The 19,672-nt window shown below is 44.8% G+C and overlaps 1 protein-coding gene across 1 annotated transcript in view; it reads right to left on the bottom strand.

Moving 5' to 3' along the window:
* The window catches only part of LOC144755252 (disintegrin and metalloproteinase domain-containing protein 9-like), a 929,123-nt gene that overhangs the window by 479,647 nt on the left and 429,804 nt on the right, over positions 1–19,672 (bottom strand). The window contains exon 11 of the mRNA XM_078643994.1: positions 6,378–6,502. Within this exon, the coding sequence (XP_078500120.1) occupies positions 6,378–6,502 (125 nt within the window). The remainder of the gene's footprint in view (positions 1–6,377; positions 6,503–19,672) is intronic.

The following is a 19,672-nucleotide window of genomic DNA, read 5'->3' as shown; positions in this document are numbered from 1 at the left end:
ATTCCCAGATGCACATAAAAACAAGTATGAAGGCATCATGAATAGTTTGAATGAAAGATTTGATCCACAAAGAAACGTAGACTTTGAAAGATACACTTTTAACATGACATGTCAACAATACAACGAAACCATTGATGAGTTTGTAACTAAATTTTTAAAAATGTGTTATGTTTTGTGAATTTGATAAGTTCAATAACGAAGTAGCTGCCAGGTTAAGAGTCATTCAAGGATGTAATGTAATTCAGTAGAATTCAGAAAAAAAGTTCTTGAAAAAACCTATGATTTGAAAACAATTTTACGTATGGAACGTACTGATGCTCTAGCAAAAAAACATGTGAATAACATGGAACAGGGAAGAGTTAAAACATTAGAACAAGTTCACCAAATGACAAAAAGATAACAAAAGTAAAGAAAAAGATAAAAAGAAGTATGAACAAACTAATAACAGTGAAAAAATCAACAAACTTCAAAAAAGGAGTGGAAAAGTCAACGAGTTTTAGAAAAGAAAAAAGAACATGTTACAGATGTGGACAACCATTTCCACATATGACTACATGTCCAGCCTTCGGACAACAGTGCACGGAGTGTGGAAGGATGAACCATTTCTCTGCTGTATGTAGATTCAAAAGAAAGGATAGTGGAAAAATGTGGAAACGTCAAGGAAGTATAAGATATGTCAGACAAACGGAAAGTGTTGAAGATTCTTCTGCTGGTGAATTTGAACAAGAGTGTTTATATCTGATGTCAGAAGAAAATGAGGGTGAGAAAATTAATTTGTTAAAAAAAGAAGATATTGAAAAAACATCTTTTGTTAACATATTAGGAGGGTTCCAAAAAGTTCCTTTTGTGCTAGGCAGTGGGGCAACGTGTAATATCATGTGTACGACCGAATATGACAGAATGGAAAACAAACCACCTCTTGTTTCATCAAATGTAAAAGTTTTCCAATGGGTGCAAAAAAACCTGTAACATGTTTAGGGAAATTTGAAGAAAATCTGTCATATGGAGAGATATCTCTGTAAGAAGAAATACATGTGTTGAAAGGAGCAACTGCCAGGCCATGTTTGTCAGGCTTTTCATAATAGCCAAGTGCTCTTTATTCTGAAGAGCATTTGCCCACTTAACACGTCTAGTATCATTAGTCAGTGTAACTTCAACAAAATCAGAGCGTGGTGCTAAACTAGCTCCACAGGCTGACGTTGTACTTAAGACAGAGAGCACCAGGGGGTTGTGGTCGCTCTCTGGTCTTTCACAGACCTCCATATCAACAAGGTTACACCACAGCTCTTTATTTAACATGAAAAAATCAATTCTGCTAGAGCGTACCCCATTGTTAAAAGTATGAGAGCCTAGTTTGTCTGACTTGGTTCTTCCATTTGCAGCCCTTACCCCATGCTCCAGACAGAATAATTTTAACTGAAGGCCTGCACTAGACCATTTTTTAATCGGAGGGATATCTAGCTGGGGATAGACCACTCAACATCCTCCTCGGTGGCCAAATTAATATCATAAATGTCCAGAGGTTCAAACGTAAAGTTAAAATCACCAGCTAATATGACATTGTTACCCGCTCTGTGATCTAATAAAAACAAGTCTAGTTTGGAAACAATAGGAGAGGCTTTCCCCCCCTTGCAAGCCTCGAGCATAAACATTAATAAGTAGAATATCTGGAACTGTAAAACCCGATATCCTTACTATTAAAATATCCTTGGAATCAATAGTCACCTCCTGCGCAGAACACAGCCCAGTCTGTCTAATCCAAGTGGTCAGTCCACCCTTAGGCCTACCACGATCGCCCTTGTCCGCTGCTTTCCTTAACCTTGGTGAAATACTGCATCAATTGCCCACGTTTCTTGGAAACACAATATATCCACCTGCTCAATATAAGTAGACCAGTCTACAGAATACATTTTTTGGGATATCCCTGCAATGTTCCAAGAAACTAACATTAAACCTCGGACATTGCCGGTATTATCATTAGCATTGCCCAGTTGGTCACAAAATTCATTTGACACCCCTACTGCATCATCATCTACCTGCAACTGGTCACCTAGGAGACCCCTATCTAAAACCCTACCATTATACCTTCTCCACCCCTCCCCCCATCCCAAAGCCCTTCTGGGGATGTATTGTCTGTCAGGTTACATACTGATACCCCAGCCCTTCCACTCGTAGTAGATGGTGGCCGGAGATTCACAATGCACGCATCTAATGTGTGTAGTCAGTCAATGTACTCCAGTGTGGAGAGGGGGGTCAATTCTATTAAGTATCGGTACTGCATAATCATAGGGAACTCGAGCCTGGCTAGTATTTATTACATTGCCTCTAACTACAGTAGTTGGAAAAAGTGTTAGATAAAAAAACCCAGGAGCAATATATGAATGTTTTCCTCACTCAGGTCCCTCGTCCCTGCTCTTTCCAAAATTGTTTGCACAAGGAGCGGGGACCCAAAACTAATCACCACACAGTCCCCTCTACATTGTTTCTGATTTGGCCCTACCCATGGGGCTCTACGTACCATTTTGAACTCGCTGAATAGGCAATCGCCCAACCCAGTCCTAACGTTTAGCACATGTAGTGCTTTGTTCTTTAACGATTCCCAATGTTCGGCATTATTGGTAGTCGCAAGTACTGGTACATTAGAGAGAACAATGATGTAGGGTGTTGCTTCCGGGGGGAGGATGAGGTTACTACTAGTTTTGTCATAGCTCTCCCTCAAGGTACCTAAACCCCTACTCCTACCCTGTTCCCTAATACGTATAGGACCATTTGGTAATGTGTGTTGACCACTCGCAATGGCATTAGGAGCAGAACCCCTCCTACCATCACTACCATTGGTACAGCCTATCTCTTTAGGATTACTATTGCTCTGTACTGTGGCTAAATTGGGTACTGATGACTGCCCAGTCGCAGCCTTGCCCGTATTTGATAATGATAGTAGTATGTGTTGTTCCAGCTTACACAACCTAATATCGATATCTGACAGTTTAGATAAGAGAGGGTCAAGCAGGGCCACCATACTTTCACCTACTTTGGAGAGGAAAGTTTCTTCAAGATCCCTAAATAGATCTTTAATATGGGATCTATCCTCTTCCTTGTTGTTGTTTCGCCCAATATTGCCCGGTGGGGAAGCAACTACCTGAGTCCCCGATTTTTCTGCAGATTTTACTCCTTGTTTTAGCCACCTTACTGGCACGTGTTAACATGTGTGGCTGCCCATGCGCCTTCCGATTTTTATTAGTGGTTAAATCCTCTACAGCCTTTATCTGCTCCAGTCTCTGTTGCCGTGTATTTTTCTTTGGAGCAGGAGAAGCATCAGGGTATAATATACTGTCATTGGTTATGGGAGTCAATACGTCTGGGGTATGGATCTCGGCAGTCACCAAATGAGTATGGCCAACTTTTGGGACCTCAGTGGAAGGTAGGCTAGATAGACAGGGTCCCATTGAAACTCGATGGGGTTTGGGTTGGGGGTCCATAGATAGTCGCCTTTCTGTTATCTGGATCTCATGCATGAGAACCGACTCAGCCCGTGTTAGAAAGGCGTCTAGTGGACCCACAACCCTAGAGCCACCCCCTCCCATACAAGCAACTTTAGACATGATGGTTCTTAAATTAGGGACCACAGAATTAAGCACAACTATATTACACATGTATCAGTGGCAACATATAATATCTGTATTAACTACACAGATCACAAGTGTCCCAAACCAAGGCAGTAATGGAGGTCCCAACAGCAAAATTAGTCAATGATATCGTTGTCCTTACTGGTAGGATGAGAGCGACTTTCCTCCCAAGAATGAGCCCAAGAGAGTGGGCCCGGCCTCCTCTGGGCTCTGACGGGCGCGGACGGGCCCGCCCTTGGCCCGCGCGCGTCCCGCGCTGCGGGAGCCTCGGTGTTCTTAAGCACCTTCCAGCGCTTTTGGTGATGCTATTGGCCCGCGCCCACAGAGACTCTGGGAGTTGTGGTCCCGGCGCAACCAGGCAGCGTGACAGTAATCATTGCAGTCCCCTGGACTGTGAAAAGTCAAGAACCAGCAGCACAGGTGCATGAAAAACAGCAGGTAAGGGCGGGCAGTATATGGTCCCAACAACAGGAGGCATGTCCCGCGCTGCGGGAGAGCCTCGGTGTTCTTAAGCGCCTCCCGGCGCTTTTGGTGACGCTATTGGCCCGCGCCCACAGGGACTCTGGGAGTTATTCCAAGCAGCTTGCAAAGATGTGTCATTAACCTGGCACATGAAGGTCATAGAGGAATATCAGCAACAAAAAGTCTTTTAAGAGAAAAAGTGTGGTTTCCGAGGCTTGACAGTCAAGTAGAAGACATTGTGCATTCTTGTCATTTTTGTCAGTGTATCACAAGAGAAAGAACTGCAAATGTCTAAACTGCCAGATGCTGTCTGGTCTGATCTGGCATGTGATTTTGATGGACCTCTGGATAATAGGGTTATCAGTTTGTTCTGATTGATGAATACTCCAATTGTAAAAACAGTGTCGTCTACCTCTACATCTGTAATTTTACCTATTCTTGATGACATTTTTGCAGCTTGGGGTATACCAATGTTTTGAAAACAGACAATGGTCCAACTTTTAATGGGAAAGAATTTACAACATTTCTTGAATATATGGGTGTGAGACATAGGAAAATTACCCCACTTTGGCCACAGGCAAATGCTATAGCAGAAAGACTTATGGCCACATTAAAAAAAAGTGTGCAGAGGGCAAAGTTAACAGATATTTCGGTTAATCAAGCTGTGTGTCAAGTAGTACGTGACTATAGGAATACACCTCATGGTTCGACTGGAAAGACTCCTGCAGAGCGGGTGTTTGGCCAGTCTAGACAAACATGCTTGCCACAAATACCTTTGAGATCTCCTAAAGAACATACACAAATTGGAAAGAGAGATGAGATAATGAAAAAGAAAATGAAGCAGAATGCGGAGCAAAGAAAGTATGTTCACAAAGGAACCTATGAAATAGGAGATCCGGTGTTGGTAAGGCAAAATCAAACAAGAAAGTCTATGAGCAGATTTCACCCATCTCCTTTGGAAGTGACTAACATAAAAGGTTCAGCTGTCACTGCTCAGAATGAGAATAAAGTGATAGTAAGAAATAAGGCACATTTTAAAAAGTTTATAAGTCCCTCAAATGAAACCAATAGAGAAGGGGATGGTATCAGTGATTGTGCTCCTCTTAGAAGAACAGAAAGGATACAAAAAAGACCTCAAAGACTGAATAAACAATGTAAATGATTATTTCTCTTTCTTTCTTATATTGAACATCTTTCTCTCTTCTATTGAAGAATATTAATGATTATTTCTCTATTTTATTTTTATTATTTGTCATTTGTTATTTGTAATTCTTTTTGTTGTTAAGAAGGGGGAAGATGTAGTGATGTCATGAATAGAACTATGGTCGTGTAGCCATGGCCACGTAGAATCTACAAGGATTCTACTGTAGTCAGTTACTAGATACTGGGAAGCTGAATGCAAATGGGCTGCTCAGTGTCCATACAATAAATGTATTAAAGTAAGATTAAGGCTACGCAATGTTTCAGGGCCCATGAGATGTCTGCCACATGGTGCAGGGATTTACACAGGCTCCCATTTCTCCGTGGGAGCTTGTGCTACAGCTTGTTTACTGCCGCAGCATAATCTCCCATAGGGAAATGGGAGTATGCGACAACACAATGTGCGGTCGGATTGTAATGGCGGTGTCGGCTCCGCCAACCGGAGGTCGGTCTGTTCCGAGACCACGGACATGAGTTTGCCCAACATCATGATCGGGCCTTGAGTCCTTTGCACTTTGTTATTTTAAATACTTGCTAGGAAGTCCTGTGTTTATTGTGTTTTGAAATTCCTACAGTGTGTTGAATGCTGGCTCATGCCGCATATACAATTACAAATCAATATAGCTGAATCCAAAAGGAGTTAAATGCTAAAAACATAAAAGATAAGCTTATAAAAATATTTGAAACACAGTTAGTGGAAACAGAAAATGTGTTTATGTCTTCACAATTTAAAATCAGTTGAATACCAGGCAGCATTTCAGGTCTCTAAAAGTAAAGGTAGCTAGAATTGTAATAAAATGATCAAGGCAGCTGAACAATGATTCGGAAACTAACTAAGACCCTTCCTTCCACAAATCACATAATGCCATAGGAGGAAGAGCTCTCACAGCACAAGCCAAACTACTGGTCTCACGCACACTCCATGCAGGATACACCGCTGGTTATCAACAGTCAACATCTGTATTGTCAATAGACATTTGGGTGGTCCCAATATCCACAGTGACATGGACAAACCAACCCTATCACTTTGAACCTACCTACCAAGTTAAGTTGTTTTCTTTAACCACTGACCACCCCCAATCTACTCACATGTCTGTGCTGTACATAATATATGAGCTTCCACATCGTCCATCATCATGTGACATTCCGAGGTTATGTCCAATTTCATGAGCAACAATGGTGGCTTGGATTACTGGTGTGCTGCCATTACTGAACTATGAGAATAAACAACATTTGAGTTAGAAGAGATCACCACTAGTTAGACAATAAAGATGAGGATAAAACCTCAGAAAACAGTTGCTGTTGTAAGGTATTTACATTAGCTTCAGGAGGCGCTTACAGATGTTTGATGAAATATACATTTTGGTGGTGGATGAGAGAACAGGTCATTGAAGAGGAGGATGTGTAAGTTTGAGGAGAAATTTACAGATGGTTGTAACCGTGCTAACAGGTAGTTGGACATGATTTTGCAGATGGTAGAGGATGAGTTTGCATATTGTTGAATATGAATTTACATCCAGTCCAGAACGAGTAGAGTGATGAATGGGGAGGAGGTAAGACACCATCGAGAAGGATGTTTCAGATGTGGGCGATTCATTTATAAATGCCTGGAAAGATTTTGTGTTTGGTACATATTTGCATGCGATTGAAGAAGAGTTTACAGAAGTTTCACGAGGAGTTTGTAAATGGTTGAAGTGGCATTTTTATATAGCTTGGAAGGAGTTTATATTTTACTGAAGAGGTAACACATGGATACCAGGCAGTATGTACATTATGTAGAAGTCAGTCACTGATCGTTGGGGAAGAGTTTACACACGAGGCCCTAATTACAAGGGAGCTCGATGGGGGTAGCTATTTGCTGTGTCTGATAAATATCCACACTACGAGGATACAGATGAGGTGAATACATGTGATTCCGAGTTGTCCATGTCAAAATGAGGAATAAGAGGACCATAGTTGGGAGGTGTTGATATAGCTAAGGAGGAGTTCATATTTCTTTGAGATTACTTTACACTCAGTTTAGGAGAGATTGTTTGAACAGGCTTTCAGGGATTCGGGCAGATACATTTACAAATGGCAGGAGAACATTTTACCTGTATTTGTGGAGGAGTATACACAAGCTTAGGAAGGAATATACTTACTGGTGGGAAGAGGCCTACAATTTGTTGTGCAAGAATTTGAGAGAGTTGGGGATAGATTACATTTGGTGAGGGAGAGATTTAAAGATGTCGGGGAGAGTTTTACCGGGATCTTGAGAGTATTTCTCCTGAAAGATGCGGGCCGCATGGACATGTTGCGGCCCAACATGCCGGTGAGGCCCTTAGGAGGGCAGCAAGTGGCATCGCGGCCGTAGCAAAGGCCTGGGAGCTGCCGAGGGGCAAGAAGCGGGTGCCGGAAGAGGCGGGGGCACGGTTGCACAGCGCACGCCGCCACGCCTGTTAAAAGCCCGCGAGGTGGGCGACAGGGAGCAGCTCTGTGGCCTCTTTGGAATCCAAGGAGGGGGTCGGGGGGCGGCACGTCCCGGGGTAGAGTAGGGGGCACGGGGTGTGAGGTGTTGCCAAAAGGCAGAAGCGAGCCCTTAAAGATGTGGTCGTAGTTACAGGCCAAGAGAGGAGTGGTGGGGGGGACGTTTCCACCCTAGAGAACAGCGAGGGTCCTCCCCGCTACTCATTGACAGCGCGGATGATGGGGAGGGGGTTGGGGAAGGAGCAAGGGGGGGCCAAACGCTGGCAGAGGTACTGGAGAAGGATTCTGGGTCACGCAGGGGTACAGGCTAGGCCGCAGAGTGTGGGGGAGGGGCCAAGTGGGGGGGACCTGGGGGGGTCACTCAGGAACATTGGGGGGAAGGAGATTGCGGGCGAGGGGTGGGGGGAGTGGTGGGGAGGGCGAGCAGGGATTTTCTGCGCTGGGCGTTGATGCCGGCTTTGAACATGGAGGAGGGGCGTGGGAGGGCCGGCGTAGTCGGTGGTCATCTGCCGGGGCATGGGGGGTTGGCAGGATCGGCAGGTGTCAGGGGGATGCAGGGGTACTGGGAGGGGCCCCGTGGGCGGCGTGTTCCGCAGGGAGTTGGAATATTTGGTGTGGAGTGATATGGGAGGAAGGTGCGGGCGGTTGGGGGGAACGGTGTGGGGTAGTCAGAGCGGGGGAATTGAGCCCGGGGCATGGCGGTCTGCCCCATCGCAACGCGGGGGACAATCATCCAATGCGGTGGGGGGGAGCTCGGGGGGACGCTTGGGGGTGCGGCGGCCTAGGAGATAGGTTTAACCCCGGCATGTCGGACTCCACTCCTTTTTTTTGGCAGGACAGCATGGCAAGGTGCTCGGGAGAGCAGCATGCGGCTCCAATCCACCGAGAGGATGGGCAGGCTCTGCCTTATGTGGGCAGTCGTGCTCCCACAAGGGACCTGTTGATAGCATCCTATGAGAGGCGAGGCGGTAAGTCCCTGCCAGCCCCTCCCCGACAGGTTGATGCGGCCACCAGGGGACGGAGTGGAGGCCTGCCAGTACAGAGCAGGACCCAGAAGAGTGGCGCGGGGGCAGAGGAGAGGGAGTGTGGACTTGAGAGACCTGCTCCACACCTATAGGGAGCAGGCAGGATTGAGCAGGCTGGAGCCCGCGGAGGGCGGACTGTGGCAGGAACGCATAGGGTTGAAGGGGCTGGAGCCCAAGGGGGGCGGCCCGTCTCAGTTGGATTATGATGAGGAAAGTGTGGAGGGGGAATTGGTGGAGCAAGGGTGGGGGGAGGGTCGGGACAAGGGGGTGTTTGGAGTAATGCTGTTCCTAGTCTTTTACAGGGTGCGCATCAAGAACCCAAAGCGGTCAGAGTGACGGCTCCACCTGCACAACTGGTTAGGCGGCGGGATCCAGTGGGGACGCCGACCTTGACGCCAGGTAAGGCACGGCACACAGTGTAGAGTGAGTTGGGCCAGGGTCTCGGTCAGCACGATGCAAGAGGGGGAGGACGGGGGGTGCGTTTGAGTAAGGGGACGTACGTGCAGGACACGGGGTTGGGGCCGGAGGAGGTGGGTCCAGGCACGAGCGGGGCATCGGGAGGAACGGCCGAGGGGGGGACAGCCAAGGAGGGCAAGGAGCATAAGGAGGGTAAGGAGAGCCATGATGTCTCAGTGTGCAAGTTGCCGTATATGGGCATTACGAAGCCTTTGGGGGCGCATTTGTCCTTGGCCACCAAGGAGTAGATATGGAAGGGCAAGTATGTGGATATATTAAAGCTTCTGCATCGCAAGCTCACGTATAAAGAGGGGTCCAAAGATGAGGAGTTGGAGTTGGCCAAGCGGCCAAGGGTGCCCCTGAACATTGAGAATTGGTTGGCGGGTTTCTTGATCTTTGCCAGTGTGTACTGTGAAAATTACCCTGACAGGTCTGTTGCGCTCTTTAAATACATGGACGTGATACGGCAGGCACGGGTCACGTACGGGGCTTACGCTTGGTCACACTATGACAAAGAGTTCAGGGCGCGTTTGGGCTAGGACCCGGAGGAAAAATGGGGGGAGATCGATTTGGATCTCTACCAGCAGACTATGGGAGGGGCAAAGTTTGGCAAAACGATCTACACGGTCAGCGGGCTACAGCGGATGCCTCGCCCCTTTCAAACCCGCCCCACCCGTGGTGGGTTGGGGCAAGGAGGAAACACTGGCGGAGCCACGGTGGGAGCGTGCCGGGTAATAAGAAGGTGCACATGATGCTGTTGGTGGACACCATGTTGGTGAAACGGAAGGTGGCGGTACGTGAGGCGCAGGTCCTCTTGGGGCATTGGAGCAGGTGCTGTGATGGTTCACTATGTTTATTGGGGGGGGGGGGCGCTTTTTCCTAGGTCATTGGTGGTATAATGATGTATAGTTACAGTTAGGTTGGCCTGGTTAGGTAGGTGAGGAAAGGTTAGGAAATTGCAAGTTGTTTTCATAAGTTGTTGCAGGGGGAGGAAACATGTTTTAGGGGCGGGGGTGGAGGGCAAGGTAGGAGGACAATATTTTGTGCAGCACAGGCCAAGGGTTTTTGGTATTTGTAAGGTGCACCTGTTTCCAGTAAAGCGGTCTTTTTCACACTAACAAGCTGGTCTGTGGTCTGTGCTGCCCTCCCCTTCTGGCCCAAAGTTCAGTATTGCTGGCATGGACAGGATCGATGACGCTGTGCTCGCTGATGATCACGTGGAGGAGGCAGAAGTAAATTATTATGACCCCTTCATTAGTGATCATAGTCCCAGATTTTAGATTATGAGGTGGCCCCGCCCTCAAGGCAAATGTTTTTCGCAAGTCTTTTTCCTGTTTCAGCTTTCAACAAAGAAATAGTCCCTCCTCTATGTTTCTTGCACTTTATGCGTCCATCCACCCCCACCCCACTGGCCCCGCTAGTTTTCTGTCTTTGGGACGGCGCTGCATGTGTAAGTACGATTAATAATGTATAATGTTTATCCTACACGACCTTGCTTGAGCCAGCAGCATTCTGGTGGTGCTACTTCCTCAGACATCCTTCCTTTATGCTGCACTGGGGCAGGGAGCATCAGTTGGCATTCAGGGATGGTTATATGTCGTTACCACGAATTCCGTTGCAACGCATGCCTTTTCCACGCATGCGTTACCACGGAATTCGTTTTCCCCTCATCTTCTTTGCCACGTCGTTCTTACGTCATAAAGAGGAAGCGGAAGTTTATTCCGCTTCCTCTCTTATGACACTGTTTTTTTCGGCACGGCGGGATCGTTTTTTTATGGGGGGGGAGACCCCCCCCAACCCCCCTATTTAATCCTTCGTTTTTTTTTTTCGTGGTAAATACGATCGTTGAAGGCATACGCGTTGGAAAGACGTTTACGTGGTAAGTGCCTCGTTGTAAACGTTACGCGTAGTACTGCCTTCGTTGTTAATGATGTTTCCCTCAGGGATGTGCCAAGTGGATGCCATATTCCCGGTGCTCCTGGCTGCAGGCAGTGCACGAGGGCGCATTAAAAGACTGTGGCAAGGTTGCACACTGTCTTCAGCATCAGCTTTCTTCTCGCGAGACGAGTCTTGATTGATATGTAGCTCATGTAAACAAAACCCTTGCCTGAATGTACTCTTATTTAAAGTCATATTGGAGACTGCTAAGCGTTTAGCGTGTTGAGCATACAGGGGAGGTGCAGGAGGGCATTACACTTTCAAGATCTGATTTAGAAAGTTTGATTAAGGAACCTGTGCATTCAGCTTGGAATGAGCTCACAGAACAGAAGCCTAGAGAAAATAGAGATGAAGATGAAGGTCTGAAAGGCAAATATGTCCAAGGACACCAGTTTCAAGACTTGCTCAAGCATATCAGAGAAGTGCTCAGCTTCCAAGTTAAACTACAACAGGAAGCAGATTAACTTATTTGCACATTATGCTGCAAGAGAAGATGATGATTTGCCTTTCAATGATGTCATCAAAGATATAATTTTGAAAGAAAAGAAAGATATTGAGAAGGCATCTTTGCCAAGATTCCTGTCAAGGAAGTATCTTCTGGAGGGTTTTGAGGCGCAGTTTCCTTAAATTTCAAAGTAAATTCCATTTTTACTAATCAGGCGTCATCCTCTTATTCGGCTGCGAAAGAAGCATCTCTTCTGAATGCAGATGAAATGAAGGTGGAAGCGTCTTTTAAAAGGCTTTAAGGGTCGTCGAATTTCACGTTAAGAACAGAGGCATGTGTGGTCTATGCTGCCTAAACTTTGTTGAAGGGCTTCAGACCTTTTTTGAAATGTTTACAAAAGGGGAGGTACCTATCCCACATTCTAGCAAAGATGGTGCTTTGGGCTTAATTGTTATTGGACTCAGCATTTGATGCTTTCTAGTCATCAGCTAAGGCGACAGGTGTGGCCACTGAAGGGAGAAGATTATTGTGGCTAAAATTGTGGATGCTTGATCAGTGACAAAGATCAGTGGTTTATTGTTTGCCCTCCCTGAGAGCAGCCATACTTGGTCCCGAACTTAATGATATGGTACAAAAGTCTTTGATTACTTCAGAGGGAAGGAAAGCCTTTCTGCAGAGGAGACCATCTCAAGAACTTCAGGATAACAAGTGTTCACTTTCGTGGTTGGGCCCATAGGGAGCCACTATGTCGGAGAAATCCCAACCATAGCCAAAAGGTACAGAGCAAAAAAGGTTCAAAGTCCGACTATCTGGACAGTCCATATAAGAAGGAATTTTGATTCATTTTCCAAAGTGAAGAGGGTTCATAAAGGACAATTGGGCACTAGCCATTGTAGAGCTGGGATATCAAAGACAGTTTGCAAATACACCCCAGACCGGCTCTTCTGGGTTTTCTCTCTATCGAGAGTGGAGATCAAGAAACAGGCGATGCTGCAAGGGTTTGATGGAGAAAGCAGCAATAATTTGACTAACACAGCTGCAGAGAGGGCCAAGGATGTACTCTGTGATCTTAGTACCCAAACAATACAGAAGCTGAAGTCCAGTGTTATATTTGAAACATGATCACACTTCGTCCACTGTACCCCATTCAAAATGGCGCCTATGCAAACAATATTACCATTTATTTGAGAAGGATATGTTTTTCTGACAATTAACTTCCGACCGCATGCTTTCACGTACAGATTATCCGGACAGTCAGCAGTGTCTCAAATTCGCAATCGCCGTTACCAGATGGGAGCCTGTCCTTTTGATTTGTCATCATCATTAAGGATATTTACGAACTTATTAGATCAAGGTGAAGCTTCATTACAGTTAAAAGGCATTCAAAGTTTCATGTACTTTGATGATTGGCTTATTTCTGGATCTTTTTTTTAAAGGTCGAATCCTGTGTAATAGAGGTATGCAGACATCTGGAGTCCCTGGGGTTCAGAATACATCGAAATAAGTAAAGTCTGGAATCAAGAATACAAGCTTGCAGTCTCATCTATTAGAGATATTGGTTCTTCACTATGCATCAAACAGGTCATGGCTGACGTGCAGTGCTTAATGTCGCTGACTACATCTCCAGTCCCTTGGACTCGTTATCATTTAAATCCTAGAGTGGTTCATGTTCTCACTGTTTGCTGGTCTCTGATGTCTCAGACTTACAAAACCTTGATTCCATTTTCAGACATGCTGAGACTGCAGCTTCAATGGTGGCTGGATCTAGAAAACCTACCAAAAGGAATGTGCTTCACCTATCCGAATCCCTTAATAGTGACATAAAATGGCAACCACCGGGGTTAGGGCATGACATTAGATGGCATGGAGGTGAAGCAGAAGTGGTAAGAGGTACACTCTTAACATTGGAAGGCGTTGATGACCATTTGATATGTGCTGCAGATATTTTCGGTTCACCTGGACCGGAAGTTGATTTTGGTCAGGACAAGCAATCAGGTGCAACAGTCAACGGGCACAAGGAATCACATGCTAGCGGAGATAGTAATGGATGTTTCATCTTGTCCAATTATTAGGGCCAATGGAACATTCACACTGACAGGCTCAGCCGGAACATTCCTTCCTTCATTCCTACCTGCCAAGCCACTGCCATATCTCCCAGCACCTGCGCACACTCCACTGGCTCCCCATCAAAGCTAGAGTCACCTTCAAGATGATAAAACATGCTCACATGGCCCTACACGGACCAGCATACCTGAACAGCCGACTCAAATTCCACGCACCCCAAAGGACCCTATGATCAGCCCAGCTCTCCTATGCCATGGTCCCCCGCACCAGAAAGACCAGATAGGGAGGCCGCTCCTTCTCCTTCCACGTGGCCAGTGCCTGGAACGACCTTCCACTCCACCTCAGACAGATAACATCGCTCCCCATCTTCGCAAGAAACCTCAAAACCTGGCTCTTCGACAGACCCCCTTCTTGATGGACTGGAACATGTGAACCCTCCCCACCACCTCCAGCCTTGCGACCCTAACGGATGAGTAGTTGCGCTAAACAAGCACCTGATTTGATTTGATTTGGGCCAAGAGTTTTTTAAAAGGCACACGTACACCGGAAGAGGGACAATTACTGTGTTGCAAGTAGAAAGAGAAAAAAGGCTTGTGAAAAGTGTCTGTGCTGGAGTAGTTCACATCATAATGTAAGGACTGGCGAGGAGCACTTGGACTCAGGGTAACGAAGATTAGTGATAATAATAGTATTATTATTACTATTATTTATGGAAATGTGTAAAGGGCACTTACACATATATGCTAAATGATGACGAATACAGGCAAAGAAGGCAATACTTTGCACTCTTTACATATAACTTGGTGGGCATGAAGATGATATTGGACCAAGTTTATGGTGCTGTGTGCTGCTTTCAGGAATAGGATGAACCAGGGGAGTAACGAGTACCAGAGTCAAGTTATTTCTGAGAGATGATGAATCATGCCCTCTCAACCACCAAGTTAAAAGATGCAGTCCAAGACAGTCGCTGTTTTCCTGGCTGGGTTGCAAGTTTACTTTGTAGTAAAGTAAGGTGGTTGTCAACTTGAATTATTTGTAATTGATGTACACCTGTGTTCTCTAGATTTTATGTAACTGAGATACATTTGGTGATAGATATGGAGGTCCTGTTAGTTTTGAAGTTAGTGGCACCCTTTTAAGGAGAGGTGTGAGCATGGCTTGCTTACACGAACCTAGGACAGATCCTTATGTGAACAGCTGAATTCATGTAGAGTTTGATGCCTAGAGCAGGCATTTCTACACACTAAAGAAAGTGAAGTGGGTGACGTTGATGATTGACGCAGTCCTCTAGGTAAGTGGTAAGTGATGACGAAGGGGGTGATTTTTGGTATGTTGAGGCTCGTGCTGACGGAGGAGTGAGATGTAGTTGCGGCAAAGTTTTGTAATTTCTTGATGAAGACTTAGACCAGTTAATTCCAGAGATTGGGGACTAATTGTATGGAATGGAGTTTATCTCCAACGCCAGTTATGTAACTAGCTTCAGGTATAAACCACAATGATGCGAGGCCTACAGTGTCATAATCGATGATTACACCATGGAGTGTGTGTGTCTGTCTGACTGGTAAGTCTCTGTCACATGTATTCTGCTAGATAATGTGTTGCTGTAGTTGGGCTTTGTTGCAGCTGGCTGCCTTGCTCTTATGTAGAGATACTGTATCTATGTAGAGCCTCTCCGATTATAGAGGGCTGTGGTGTGTTGGCGTCTTGCAGGTTGAGGAAAGACTAGTAGCGAGGCATGGTTTACCTAGTAATATTTCAATCTTTATGGGTTTTGTATGATCCAAACAAACCATAAGAATGAGGAGGTATAAAAGGTATGAAAGTTTGAAACTTAAACTTAAAAAAACAAGCATTTGCAATGCAATAGGTCTCGCATTAGGAAATTTTGAGCTATTGGTATTGTAAATGCCAAATATTTTTATTTATGTGTTGGTTTTGAAAATAGCGAAATTAATAGCTTTGTCATTTACAATGCCAATAGTTTTAACTTTCGCAAATGTGACACCTATAGCATTTGTAATGCAATATGTGTTGTATTTACGTGACTTAGATGTATTGATATTACAAATAACAATGGCTTTTAATTTTTTTAAATAATTAATACTTAAATGAAAGTAATTGTCATTTATAATGGCAATAGCTTTAAATTTTGTAAATAACTTTGGTGAAGATTATGTTCAGTGTATTTTATTGTGACGAAAATCCAAGAACAGAGTGAAATATTAACATCTTTTTGTGACATTTGTAATAAAGCTTGAAACATTGAGAGAACATATTTGAACCAGTTGTTGTTGAATGGTTGCACTGATTGATGCCGTGGTGGCGGTGAGTGATGTGGTGGCGACGAGTGATGCTGTGGCGTTCAGTGATGCTGTGGTAGCGCATAGTGATGTTGTGGTGCCCCTGAGTGATTCTGTGGTGATGCGATAGAGTGCGATAGATAGATAGAGTGAGGGTGATATATAGATAGAGGGAGGGTGATAGATAGAGGGAGGGCGATAGATAGATAGAGGGAGGGCGATAGATAGATAGATAGAGTGAGGGCGATAGATAGATAGATAGAGTGAGGGCAATAGATGGATAGATAGAGTGAGGGCGATAGTTAGATAGACAGATAGATAGAGGGAGGGCGATAGATAGATAGATAGATAGATAGATAGATAGATAGATAGATAGATAGATAGATAGATAGATAGATAGATAGATAGATAGATAGATTGATGGCGATCGATAGAGTGAGTGCAATAGATAGACAGATAGAGTGAGGGCGATAGATGAATGGACAGATAGAGTGAGGGCGATAGATAGATAGAGTGAGGGCGATAGATAGAGTGAGGGTGATAGATAGATAGAGTGAGGGTGATAGATAGATGGACAGATAGAGTGAGGGCGATAGATATATAGAGTGAAGGCGATAGATAGATAGAGTGAGGGCGATAGATAGATAGATAGATAGATAGATAGATAGATAGATAGATAGATAGATAGATAGATAGATAGATAGATAGATAGATAGATAGATAGATAGATAGATAGATAGATAGAGTGAGGGCGATATATAGAGTCAGGGCGATAGATAGAGTGAGTGCGATAGATAGACAGATAGAGTGAGGGTGATAGATAGAGTAAGGGCGATAGATAGAGTGAGGGCGATAGATAGAGTGAGGGTGATAGATAGATAGAGTGAGGGTTATAGATAGATGGACAGATAGAGTGAGGGTGATAGATAGATAGAGTGAGGGCGATAGATAAATAGATTGATAGGGTGAGGGCGAACAATAGATAAATTGATAGAGTGAGGGCGATAGATAGAGTGAGGGCGATGGAGTGAGGGGCGATAGATAGATAGAGTGAGGGCGATAGATAGATAGATGTAGTGAGGGCGATAGAGTGAGGGCGATAGATAGATAGACAGATAGAGTGAGGGCGATAGATAGAGTGAGGGTGATAGATGGAGTGAGGGTGATAGATGGAGTGAGGGCGACAGATAGATAGAGTGAGGGCGATAGATAGATAGAGGGAGGGTGATAGATAGATAGAGGGAGGGCGATAGATAGATAGAGGGAGGGCGATAGATAGAGTGAGGGCGATAGATAGATAGATGGAATGAGGGCAATAGATGGATAGATAGAGTGAGGGCGATAGTTAGATAGACAGATAGATAGAGGGAGGGCGATTGATAGATAGATAGATAGATAGATAGATAGATAGATAGATAGATAGATAGATAGATAGATAGATAGATAGATAGATAGATAGAGTGAGTGCAATAGATAGACAGAGTGAGGGCGGTAGATGAATGGACAGATAGAGTGAAGGCGATAGATAGATAGAGTGAGGGCGGTAGATAGAGTGAGGGTGATAGATAGATAGAGTGAGGGTGATAGATAGATAGAGTGAGGGTGATAGATAGATGGACAGATAGAGTGAGGGCGATAGATAGATAGAGTGAAAGTGATAGATAGATAGAGTGAGGGCAATAGATAGATAGATAGATAGATAGATAGATAGATAGATAGATAGATAGATAGATAGATAGATAGATAGATAGATAGAGTGAGGGCGATAGATAGAGTCAGGGCGATAGATAGAGTGAGTGCGATAGATAGACAGATAGAGTGAGGGCGATAGGTAGATGGACAGATAGAGTGAGGGCGATAGATAGATAGAGTAAGGGCGATAGATAGAGTGAGGGCGATAGATAGAGTGAGGGTGATAGATAGATAGAGTGAGGGTTATAGATAGATGGACAGATAGAGTGAGGGTGATAGATAGATAGAGTGAGGGCGATAGATAGAGTGAGGGCAATAGATAGATAGATTGATAGAGTGAGGGCGAACAATAGATAAATTGATAGAGTGAGGGCGATAGATAGAGTGAGGGCGATAGATAGAGTGAGGGTGATAGATGGAGTGAGGGCGACAGATAGATAGAGTGAGGGCGAAAGATAGATAGATAGATAGATAGATAGATAGATAGAGGGATAGAGAGATAGATAGATAGAGGGATAGAGAGATAGATAGATAGATAGAGTGAGGGCGATAGATAGAGTGAGGGCGATAGATAGAGAGAGAGAGGGTGGTAGATAGATAGAGTGAGGGCGATAGGTAGATTGATAGAGTGAGGGCGATAGATAGATAGATTGATAGAGTGAGGGCGATAGATAGATAGATTGATAGAGTGAGGGCGATAGATAGAGTGAGGGCGATAGAGTGAGGGGCGATAGATAGATAGAGTACGGGGGATAGAGTGAGGGCGATAGATAGCTAGAGTGAGGGCGATAGATAGATAGATAGATAGATAGAGTGAGGGCGATAGATAGAGTCAGGGTGATAGATAGAGTGAGTGCGATAGATAGACAGATAGAGTGAGGGCGATAGGTAGATGGACAGATAGAGTGAGGGCGATAGATAGATAGAGTAAGGGCGGTAGAGAGAGTGAGGGCGGTAGATAGAGTGAGGGTGATAGATAGATAGAGTGAGGGTTATAGATAGATGGACAGATAGAGTGAGGGTGATAGATAGATAGAGTGAGGGCGATAGATAGAGTGAGGGCGATAGATAGATAGATTGATAGAGTGAGGGCGATAGATAGATAGATTGATAGAGTGAGGGCGATAGATAGAGTGAGGGCGATAGAGTGAGGGGCGATAGATAGATAGAGTACGGGGGATAGAGTGAGGGCGATAGATAGCTAGAGTGAGGGCGATAGATAGATAGATAGATAGATAGATAGATAGATAGATAGAGTGAGGGCGATAGATAGAGTCAGGGTGATAGATAGAGTGAGTGCGATAGATAGACAGATAGAGTGAGGGCGATAGGTAGATGGACAGATAGAGTGAAGGCGATAGATAGATAGAGTAAGGGCGGTAGATAGAGTGAGGGTGATAGATAGATAGAGTGAGGGTGATAGATAGATGGACAGATAGAGTGAGGGCAATAGATAGATAGAGTGAAGGCGATAGATAGAGTGAGGGCGATAGATAGATAGAGAGATAGATAGATAGATAGATAGATAGATAGATAGATAGATAGATAGATAGATAGATAGATAGATAGATAGAGTGAGGGCGATAGATATAGTGAGGGCGATAGATAGAGAGAGAGGGTGATAGATAGATAGAGTGAGGGCGATAGATAGATTGATAGAGTGAGGGCGATAGATAGATAGATTGATAGAGTGAGGGCGATAGATAGATAGATTGATAGAGTGAGGGCGATAGATAGCGTGAGGGCGATAGAGTGAGGGGCGATAGATAGATAGAGTACGGGGGATAGAGTGAGGGCGATCGATAGATAGATAGATAGATAGATAGATAGATAGATAGATAGATAGATAGATAGATAGATAGAGTGAGGGCGATAGATAGAGTAAGGGCGGTAGATAGAGTGAGGGTGATAGATAGATAGAGTGAGGGTGATAGATAGATGGACAGATAGAGTGAGGGCGATAGATAGATAGAGTGAAGGCGATAGATAGATAGATAG

The sequence above is a fragment of the Lissotriton helveticus genome, chromosome 5_1 (genome assembly GCF_964261635.1).
Source record: "Lissotriton helveticus chromosome 5_1, aLisHel1.1, whole genome shotgun sequence".
In the NCBI taxonomy this organism is placed as follows: domain Eukaryota; kingdom Metazoa; phylum Chordata; class Amphibia; order Caudata; family Salamandridae; genus Lissotriton; species Lissotriton helveticus.
Note: the sequence above shows the minus strand (reverse complement) of the source record. Positions and strands in the feature narration are given on the sequence as shown.